Genomic DNA, 11934 nt, shown 5'->3' with positions numbered 1-11934 from the left:
AACATTGGCATGCAGGATTTTACTTTATTTATTAAAAGATTAATTCATGCCAAGTGCATTTATAGGGTCCAGTTAGAGTATTAAAACTGACTACCATATACAGTATGTTTCTAGTATAATTGGTACCCACAGGTATTTCCCTGCCCACCATGCATCTCTAAAGCAGTTAGAGCTGCAGGATTTTGCAAGCAATGCTTTTTAGAAGTGAAGCAATCATACATCAGCAGTGCAGTGTGCAGAAATAGATTTTGTTTTTTCAAAATTCAACTCCTTTTTACCAGATTTTTTTAAAATTAGATTTAATCATGCAAACGTTATAAAAAGAATAGGAAAAAGGGATGTCACATGGTAAATCACTGGTAAAAATGTAAGACATGCTTATGTCTGGTGTGTCTCCACCTGACAGTGGTAGTTATGTTTTTTGAGCTTGTGTGTGAAGTCATGAGATTTTTCAATTTTAATTTTTCTGTTCCATATACTGTAAGTTAGTGAAGCGTAAAACCTGTTCAGTTTGTGTCCCGTTTTCCACAGCACTTATTTGAATATTGAATCTATGTTTATTTAAAATAAAATATTGGCATACCAGCAGTGGCTGGCAATAATTATTAGGGGATATGTTTATGTGTGTTTGAATTTGACTGTTTTTGTGGAAAGAAGAAAACAGCTATAGGCTTGTCCTGCTCAGCCAAGGGAAACTAACATGCCTGCACACCAGGAGCACTGAGATTTGGATGTTTAGACAGAATGAATTACCACCCAACAGCCAGAAACTGACTAACATATTCATCTGTGCACACAGGTTATTAAACACACACAGTGTTTGTGTAAAAGCAGCATGCAGGAACAGAACAAAACTGTAAACAAAGACCTGTGATTTACTTGAGTTGTCTGTGACACTGGGTGTCAAAGTAAGGACTCATTCATTCATTCATTCATTTTCTACCGCTTAGTTCCTGAACGGGGTCACGGGAAAGTAAGGACTATGCTTAGGAAAAATAAAGAGGAATTGAGTAGATAAAAAAAATGGATGCCATACACATTGTGAGAATCATCGCTGACTCTATTCATTCATTAATTTTTATCTCAAACCTGAACTCACCTTTCCTTCATCTTTCACTCTTAACTCAGTATATGACCTTAAATGAACTATTGCCTCAGGTATAATCAGAATCAGAATCAGCTTTATTGGCCAGGTGTGCTGGACACGAGGAATTTGACTCTGGTACAGTGGCTCTCAATGTGTATGTACATATCCTTATGTAAGGCAATAGCCAAAGGGCAAGTAAACAATATACCAATATAAGGCTGTATAGTATAACAAAATAAACAGTGTAAACAATGCTCCATCACTTATCTCTCACAAAGGAAGGTCAAGTCCCTACAGTGCAGGTGTGTGAACAGGTTCCAGTTCCTACAGTGTTAGGAAAACCATGTACTCACACAAACACACACACAAACCCACCTTGATATGTTGTAGTTGTAGTACCAGGTCATCAAGTTGGCTTTTTTTGTCTTCAATCTCAGTTTGCCATTTTCGTTTCTCCTGTGAGACAGTGAAAACACAAGGTATGAAAAAATAATTATAAACTCAGAACAGGTTATTCAAAATATAAAGTTTCATTGCCGTGAATTGGTCAGTAATTTCATGAGGTTATTTTTAACTGGAGAGCAGAGAGGAAAAAATATGGCTGGTCAACGCGCAAAGATGCACTAATGCATGATGTATTGACAAAACATTTTAATGTTAATGTTCATCTTTATCATTTGTCAAACAGGCGTTCATTTTAAAGGTGAGCAGAGACCTAATGGTTATTTGTACAGCACTATACTGACCAGCTCAATTTCAAGTCATACAGTCCTGCTTAGTCTTCTGGTTGGATGACATGTGCAGTAACCAGATACAAGCTCGCTAAAACTCAAAATAAACTAAAATAATGTATACTGTATGTATACAGATATGTGTATTTACATCTATGATATATGTAACATACAGATGTACTGTATGTTAAAAACCAAAAATAAAAACTTCAGAATTCCTTTCATTAGTGTAGCAGCAAATCATGTGCAACTCAACTTCTTATTCAGGAGACACAAGGAGAAAAATGACCTCCAGGCTCATACAGGAAGGCAGTGAAGTATTAGAGGGGTTGGAGGTCAGGGCTTATCAAAAGTTGAGAGGGGTTTGGGGTAACAGGCTATCTTAAAACAGGACAGATTAAGCCTTGAAATTTTTAAATGGCCCTGAGGGTGAACTTGAAGAGGGAAGAACAATTCTTAACTTCATGTGGAAATGAATAAGGCTGATGTTTGGAAGCTGTGGTGGGTAGACACTGAGTGAGAGGTTTGTAACTGGAAAAAAAAATGTTAAAAAGACTGGGGCATTGTGGAGTCATTGTCTTTAAATTTACTTTGATGAAAATGCATGGGAATATAAACAAATCAGATCCATGTGCAAGCCAGCCTGGGAGTGAAGGACATGACATACTGTAGATGTGTATGTGGCTTTATCTGTCTTTCTCTCTCTGTGAGAGCAGAGTGAGAGGTTCTGGGACATTTCCTGTTGCCTAAATATAACCAGCAGGGAAAACCAAACAATATGAATAAACTTTAGACCACCTCTTAAAGACAGTAAAACTCCGTGAAGAGTGACAATAAAATAAAATAGAGTAGTAAAACAAAACGGAATGAAGCAGAATGGAATAGCACAGAATAAAAACAGAACAGTAGAATATTTGTCAGAGTATCAGAAAAAATGTGAAAATTGACCATGCAAAAAATTAAATCTAAATTATTTGTTTTAGATTGGAGGACTTGTTTTATTTCTGGTAATTCAAAGAATCCTGACACATCTGAATTATAATCAGGAGCCCCTCAACATTTTCTCAACACTTGTCCTTCCACTTTCTCTCAGAACAAATCATTCTCACCAGATTTAGTTCAGCATGGGTCATTCATTAACTACAGTGTCTGCTGGTAGCAAAAAACAGACACAACGCTCTGGTGCATACGGTGGTATATAAGCTGCACTCTGGCTGTGAAATATCTGCACTAAACGTGAGCTCATCGCTATCTCATTATCTTTCTCTGTGCCTCTCTCTCACACACACACACACACACACACACACACACACACACACACACACATACACCACAGCAGTCTACACAGCAGCAGTTCCCATGGCTTGTGATGTACAGTCAGAGCTCGAGCAGAGGTATGGCCACCAGATGTCAGGGGCTGTTAAAAACGTGTGGTAATGAGAATGGACAAACGACACACACACACAGTGCAAATCCACAGAAACACACAAAGGCAAATACATACATGTAAGCAGATGCTAACATACTCTCACAGCAAAATAGCTCTCAGGCAACTTGTGCATATTCTGTGTTGGAGAATCCTTGGCTATGCAGGAACGCATGTGCAAAAACATATAGTCACACACTTGACATCATAGATCTAGGATTGTTTAGGTGCCAATTTGTTTCCCCCACTTTCCAGAAACCTTTTTAACTTCTTAAAAAGTTAATAAAGCGATAGGATGAATCCTTAGCCTTGTCCAGCTGAGAGTGAGAGTGAGAGGAGAAAGACCCCTGCTCTGTTCACTATATTTCCCCCTAGAGAGCCTAACCTCCTCCTCAGCAAAATATGCTGACATTCTTGTTGCCACTCATGACTTCCCACACTCTGACTCACTCGTTGAGTGTTTCGCCCTACTTGGCTTGATGCTAAGGCATCTCTTTTTGTCACTTCTGTTAACACTGTCCAACAAGCTGGACACCAATACAGAATCATGTGTTCAATATTTAAAATGTTTAAGCCCCAGTGGAGAATTTTACTTGTTTAGCTTCACAAGCCAACCAAAAGTCGCACAGAATGGACAGCATTTAATAACCTTTCAACTAATAAACTTCAGTTCGGCACAATAAACTGTCACTCTTTTGTGTTCATACTGGACCAGACTCAACTTAAGAGGCAACATGTCTGATGTCTGTTCTAACACCAAACAAACGTGGGCAGCATTAGGTCACAGATATACGTAAGACTGATATGCGGTAAAGCACTGATGCAAATCTGTTAGATGTAAAGTTCTACTGATGCTGACATTGTGAAGAGAAGAGAGCTACAGATTATATTGGTCACATTCTGCTCATGCCAACACACCCAGCGCAAACATCTCACAGTGAAGATCATCTTCCATTCAGTGGGCAGCCATGCCTGAATGCTTAGAGAACAGACAGAAATTGACCTCTGCTTTAAATGTCATGGGTTTGAACCTGCTATGCTAAAGAGTGCCTTGGACAGTGCTGTAAACAAAGTTCCAGTATTGGTGAGTTTTGGGTTATTAGTTAGTTAACAGGCTGTTACTTTTGGCTCAAGGACTTTCCAATTGACAGTTTTTTAAGAGTCAAAATTGTTTTATGTAAAAAAAAAATGGTTAGATTAATTGACAACAATCATAATTGCAGTATATATCTGCAGGCCTATTGTCTTTGTCATTAAATCAGCATTTATTGTGTATGGCAATGTTGTCCTCAGACAATGTTCATTTGTTAGTCCTAGAGCAAACAGACGTGCATTAACCCTGACTAGGTGACTCCTTATCCAGTGGTGTTGTACTGTAAATGCAAACCTAGCACATAGCTCATGCCACTGCCATGCAAAAGCAGCAGGTGATGATTATATTCATCATGTCCATCTTGAGGAGAGACACAACAATGAAGCTCTGCATTTTCATGGTGAATACCATGACAAATGGAATATGGAACAATGCTATCAGTAAACCAGCTGTAGCTGCCAAAATGACCTTTGCTGCATATCAGTCTCTCTGTCCTCTGCTGTATTCCCCTGCCCTGTCATTATTTACTAACCAATATTTTAAAACCAGTAGTGCCCAGTAGAGCTGCATTCTGGCTTCTCTTGTCTCAAGTCTCTGGGAACCTTAACCCCACTCATATGAAGAAGCATGTACACACAGACACACAGACACAAACACAACCAAAAACATAACCTCCTTAAAAAAACACAACTTATAGACTGAAAAACTCTTTCTTTCCAACTGCCATCAGACTCCTAAACAGCTGACAGGAGTACACAATCAGGACTTACTTTATGTACTGTTTACATTTCAAATTTTCACATGCACATTTGCACATACATAATTGCACAGAAAAGTAGCCTGGTTCATGAGAAATTGCTGAACTAGATGTAGCACTTAACTGGCTTTAGATTTAAATACTTTGGTGTTGTACTTGACCGCTTTCTACCCAGAACAATTTACAATTTCACACAGTCTTCACAGTAAATCACTGTGACAATCCCACTGAGGCTAGTGGCCTCTTGTTTCAAGGGAGCCCCCGTGGACCAGCTGATAGATCTAATCCACGCAGCCGGTCATATGCAGCACTGATCTCAATGGGTGCACATCAAATGAAAAGCAACCCTGTGATGCTATGTATTTGATCAAAACTGACAGCGTTAAGCTAAATTCTCGCTGGTTACACTTGGATTCTATCGCTGTACGCATTCGCCATGAGCTTGTTTTATTAGCACTTCGCTAGTTATTCTCTGCATCAAATATCAATAATTAACTAACTAAATAAATAAAAGGATTACTGCAGAATGGGATGGATATGAGGTCACAGCCACCTTGACCTTTGACCACTAGAATCAGTTGTGCTGCAACCCTCAAGAGCACGAGTAGTGTAGATAATGAATGGATGGTACCCTGGTAAGATAGTGTTGTATTTATATCCACTCTCTTTTACTTCATCCACTGTTTCACCTGTACAGACAACAGAACCACTGAATCAACCATTGTAAATATATACATCTTTACTGGTAACAAGGCTAATCAGTAATAGGGTTTAATCATATATTTTAGAAAGTCTGCAGAATCTTTTTTTCAACAAACTGGAATGACAGTGTGTAGCTTTCAACTTTTTCAACATGATCACAGGTTTTGGTCTGCATTTGTCATTATGCTATGGACTTAAGACAAATGTACAAGGCCATTTTACGCTGGTCCCAGCACTGAGGCAGGATTACTGTTCACCTGACGTTCAGATGTGTTTGCTTCTGTGCCCTATTTCAGAAAAGTGGATCCCAATGACTAGGATAGTGTTATTGACAAACAAGAAAGCAAACCAAATAAACAAAAAACCAACATGAACATATTCTGGTCACCATTACTGTTGTAACAGTATGTAAACAGCTGATCCTGGTGCTGTGTGGCATATAACTTATCTGATTAGTGTTGCTGTGTAAATAGTAGTGGATGTTTGTCGGACTATTGTAGAAGATATGTTCGTCCAGCTGTCCTTTATACTGAACATTACAGTACTTTCAAATAATTTTGTGGCGACCCTGACCGGCCGCTGATGTTCGTGTGTTCTGTTGTGTGCAAATGGGTTTGCACTGTTGTTGAAAGCTGTGCATGTATAGGTTACCGCTGTTTTTCTGCGAAATGCCGCGCTGTTCTGGCCAATGTGGGATGGGGGGAGGAACAGGTGCGGGAGGGTATAAGAGGGATGACAGGTGGGCGTGTTGGTTTGGTTCTGTTGGCGGGCGATGGTGAAGTTCTGGGAGATGTGTTGTTTATTCTTTTATTATTTTCTTGAGAGAGCACATGGTGCCAGTTCGGACAGCGTTTTCATTTGTCTTTATACTGTGTTCAATAAAACCACAAAAAGACAAACCAGGTGTTCTCCTCCTTGTTGAGCCAGGTGCCAGCACACTGCTGGCTAGTTAACTGTCAAGTATAGGACAGGGTCAGGCCAGCTCCAGCGGTCGTCACAATATGCTTACTTTTAACATTTCCAAAAGAAAAGGCTCTTAATATGAGGACTACCTATAGCTAACATTCATTCATTTTCTACCGCTTAGTCCCTGAACGGGGTCACGGCTATAGCCAACAAACAATGCTATATAAAGAGGCCAGTTGGGGCAGGAATGTATACTTCCCTAAATCAAGTACATAGCAGGACACAAATTCTAATGCTAGCTTACGCTCAGACACAGCAGCACCAAGGAGCACTTTCCACACAGTGGGGAAATACTGCACAGTGAATGCACTAGTGAACTTTGACTGAGTTACAGGTTACAATTAAAAAACAATGTAGAGTGCTGTGAAATGCTCCTTAGCCTCGAAAGTATCACTGAGTCAGGTTACTCCTGTGTGCAGTGAACTAATTAGCTGAACATGCTAATGTTTGTAGGTCACATTGGAGCAGACAATTCACTGTTTTAATCCATTCAGTCACACTTCTTTCTCTCACTTTTGGTTTTGAAGAGGTTAAAACAATACCACCCTCCTGAACTCTTACTCTTACTCTTACTGAGAATCGCTTTACTACAAACTCATACAGACAAATCCAAACCCATCTTGCTAAGTTATGATTGTTGTTGTTTAAAATATGAGTGGCTTTCAAATATATTAATAAAATATTATTGGAATTGTTTCACCCTCTGAATAATGGGTTTTATCCTTTGTGTAAAAAAGCTATCAAATAGCCTTTGTTTACATTCAATAGTACAATAATCTCCAATAACCTTATAAATATGAGCATCTGTTTTTCTTGCCAGTGTTGGATATTTTATTTTGAAAGGCACTGTGTGTGCGCATCAGGGGCTCGCTCTTCTGTAGTGCCTACGTATGTGGGTGCCATTCTCAGGAAGCTGAGCAGGGCCCATCATGGGACTGTATGCATCCTTTTGTCATCTCCTCATTTCCTCACCTTCTTGTTCCCTCAACTCATCACATCCTCTTTTTCCAGCACATTTGTCTTGACTTTCCTACCTGTAGCACTTCCCCCAATTTCCATTGGCAATCATACATGATGATAAGTGTTGTTGGGGGCCAGGCTAAACACTGAAACAAGTAAACAAGGGGAAAGGTGAGCAGAGTGCAGCACAATCGATAACGGTACTGTGGACTGATTGCTGTTGAGGTAGCAAGAGCTTACACACATACATGCACACATGCTGTGTTTTCATTTCTTGTGGGGACTTTACATTGACTTGTATTCATTTCCTGTAGACTTATCCTAACTTTAACCATAACCACTACTTGCCTAACCCTAACCCTGACCCTAACACTTAACCTAACCTCATCCTAACCCTAAACCATGTTGCCACCCTAAAATTTAGTGACTGTGGGGACCAGAAGCTAGTCCTCACAAGGATGGCCGAGTCCCCACAGTGTGAGTGTGTTAACAGGTTTCAATCCTCATGATGTAAGTAATACAAAGGCACATTAGAATGTCCAATAGGTCCAAGACAGCTGCTGCTAATTTTAAATGGCATGTATCCCTGGCATGCCCCAGACTCCCTACTATGCCAATAGACCCCCAAATGACTTTGCCCCAAGCACATACTCCACCCCCATTACCTGCTGAAATCCATAAACTCAGCCATTCTTATTCCCTATGCACTCCTGTGTTTCTACCATCCAATCTACTGTTTTGCTAGATGGTGAAACCAATTCTGTCCAATATTCAAAGCATGACATTTTGACAATCTCAATCAAGTCTGAATCGTTTTCAAGGGTTCCTTGCAATATGACAGTCTTGCAGATTTGCAGCCCCCCACTCTATTTAATTCTCATGCATACCACAGTCACAAATTTTAATGCATGCCAGGGTTTAGTTACAAGATCCCTGACATCTTCACCCTGCCCCACTTACTCCCTTCTGACAGACTTTACTAATTGGATTCAAAACACAGATGACCTTACAAAACAACCCCAATTTACACAGATTACTTCATGGAGTTCATCCAAAGGGATCCAAGGGAATAAGATAATTCATAATTGTAAATTAGTCTTGGAGAATTGTTCATAATTATCATAGGAAAGCGAGAGGGACAATAGGCTTAAGGTGATCTCTTTACATTTAACTAGCTTTATACAAACACACACACACCACCATCAACTCAATCCTCACGCACCACTTGCCAATTCCTCCTATACTGCAGCCTTGTATGTGACTGAATGTGCGTGTGTGTTCTCTTCACAGTTAAAAGTCCAAAGAGCTGAGGTCATCTGTATAAACATGTCACAAACACAACAGAGAAGTCAGTGAATGAGTACATAAAAATACACTCATACACACACACACTTTAGCTCATGCATATTGCCATGCTTTTTGTGGGTAGCGGGCCACATGGGCAGCAGCTAATTAGAAAGATGAAGCACTCCCTATTCACTGGCTGATCTTGAAACCACATGCAAGGCTTTGGTGAACACGTATGCATTTACAAAACCTCACAGACACAAACTCACATGCACACACCCACATATACAGGCAATCACATACATGTCAGTTTTTTGGAGAACCCTGACCGAGCTGTGCTCCAGCCGACTGCAATAATTACATGTTAATAATATACAAATTACAGGTCTGGACTTAACACTCATGACATCAGAACTGTACCATAATCTGACCAATGACTTACCGTGGAAACCCACTCCATTGGCAGCTGCAAGGCCATAATCACTATCAGACCATGGGAATGTGTGTCTGTTAGTAAGTGAGGCAGACAAATGAGCTAGCTCTTAGATACCATTATCCATCTTTAGATTTGGAAAGTCTATGACGAGATATGAAGACAATCAGATTTTACTGTTTGGCCATATCACACATATAGATCATTTGTTGAATGTTGAATGTTGCGATGGGGCGCCATTTTGGGAGATAAGCATTGCATTTACCTGCATCCATTGTTATTTTGTTTGGCTAAAAAGTTGCTTAAATTGTTTAGATCTCACTTTATTGACTGTGGTAATACAGAATGGATAACCTTAGCTGACTGTAACTAACTCCTGGCGGACCTAGAGATCCTGTCTTCAAGACCAACAGACTCTCAGTTTGGGAGCTAACACTAGCTAGCAGCTGTTGGTAGATAACACAGACACTGCAGATGATTTGATTTCTGTCCTGTTTGTGCTTAAACTAAACACTAAAGTGGACTTTGAATATAGCTGAAGCATTCCCTACTGTATTTAGCCATAGGTGATAGTTTTTTAAATTAAATTATAGATGTATTTAGCGCATATCTCTATGATGAATAATGAGCATGATCTTCCAAAATGGGGCATTTACCCAACATTCTACACGGCATGACAACTTTCCAAATGAAACTTTAAATGAGTAATTTTATACTCTTCTGAGCAATTGTAATTGAACTCCATGATGTTTCACTAGTGTCTCATTCCAGTGGCTGTGATTGAGCAGAGAAGTATGTTATCCTTTCTGCTAGACACAAAAAGAGACCTGGTGATCCACATCCATTCATGAGTCACACAGACTCTGAGGTAAATGAGCAATACAATGACAGCTGTCTGCTACCTGACAGCAGGTTTTAGTCCTGCTCAACTGATAAAACAACAATACTACAGTGCATGTTCATCACAATAGGAACCAGATTTAGGAGTTACGTGTTCAGATGGCTCAGATAATGAGCTTATGGGTCAAACACTTGGCTCTGAATGCTTCCTCATTCCAACAAAATGCTCTGGAAAAGAATCTGGCTTCTGTATTTACACTAGGCCCGTGCTGCTTGGATGAATCTGTGGCTTGCAGAGTGCTCAGCAACCTCCAAGAGTTGTTAGTGCTATTAATGTAGCAGTAATCCTTTTATATTTAAGTGCCTGGTAGGGCTTGAAAGGTATTAGTAGTGTTATTGTTCAATATAGTGTATACACATTCATCTGAAACAAGACAGATGGAGGAGACATAGAATCTCAAATGATGTATTTATGTCTTTAAAGCCTGACCTTACTTTGTGCCAAGGTTCTTGGTAGTTACAGTAGAAGCACTAATGGTGTTTCAGGAAGGTTCTGGACTAAATAAAGCATTCTTTGTGGTGTTTAGGTAAAGTTAATGATAGCTGCCACCAGAATATTTTGCAGAAATTGCAGGATGAAGCCTCCTTTTTATGTTGGTCTCAAAACTAAAACTCAGTTACAAGATGACATAATCAATGATTCTGTACCATTTTGCCAAATCAACATGCAAGAATGATGCAAGAAGCAGAAATGATTGCTCTCTGTTCAGATTGTGGGAGCGTTCCAGTCTCTGTTCTTTACTGAAGTGCTTGACTGGTTTAAGCACATGCAGCCTGGTATGTACGTGGCCAAAATAGTTTCTCCATCTGCTGCTGCTGATCTCCTGACTTGTGTCTATGAATGCGTCTGTGTGTTCCTGTCTCGGTGCATTTTGAGTGTGTGTGGTATGCTGTGGCTCCTCTCTGGTGCCAAATTTAGTCGTAGGGAGTGAACCCCCCCTTATCTAACTGTTGCTCTGAAGTCCAATCAGCACCAAGCCAAACACTTCACCCGATGCCTCCCTGATCATGAAACATAACAGCAAGTATCAAAACATATTCTAGACCACCTCACAGCTAAGAGCTTTCTATGCCACAAGGGATAAAAAAACACTTTCCATCCCAACTTTCCTCTGAGTTGGTTTCCCCACAAAGACATGGAAGAAGATGAAAGCTGAAACAAACAGCAAGATGAGCACAGCAGCAGTAGAAGGCAGAGGGATAGTGAAGCGCTGAAGCACATTACACTTCATGTTTACTTTGGTTTGCATTTAGCCTCCTACCACAGATGCTAAGTGGATGACAAGTACAGTAGTTGACCTGGCATGTAAAAACACATACTGGGCACTGGATGTCACTTGTAACGGTAATCGTTTAGCTTCTGTTCACATGTTACTGGACTTGAGAACAGTCCAGGACTCACCGTGGCATTTTGCACATCTGCTGCTGTGATTACCTCACAAAAATTCATTTGTTAAAGTTTAACAAGCTTGAACTTTACTTTGAGTCAATTAGGGGGAAAAATGGATGTGGAGGATTTTCCCGCCCTCTACATGTGTTTGAAATCCAACATGAATGAATAATGTGAGTAAGCAGTGAGAGACAGAGCATGT

The 11934-nt window shown here is 40.0% G+C and overlaps 1 protein-coding gene across 1 annotated transcript in view; it reads right to left on the bottom strand.

Annotated features, from left to right (window-relative positions):
* palm2akap2 (palm2 and akap2 fusion) overlaps window positions 1–11934 on the bottom strand; it is a 44558-nt gene that overhangs the window by 25365 nt on the left and 7259 nt on the right. The window contains exon 3 of the mRNA XM_020609773.1: window positions 1463–1543. Coding sequence (XP_020465429.1) covers window positions 1463–1543 — 81 coding nt within the window. The remainder of the gene's footprint in view (window positions 1–1462; window positions 1544–11934) is intronic.

This window comes from Monopterus albus, unplaced genomic scaffold (genome assembly GCF_001952655.1).
Source record: "Monopterus albus unplaced genomic scaffold, M_albus_1.0 scaffold102.1, whole genome shotgun sequence".
NCBI classification, from domain to species: Eukaryota; Metazoa; Chordata; class Actinopteri; order Synbranchiformes; family Synbranchidae; genus Monopterus; species Monopterus albus.
This window is presented reverse-complemented; position numbering and strand designations above follow the sequence as displayed.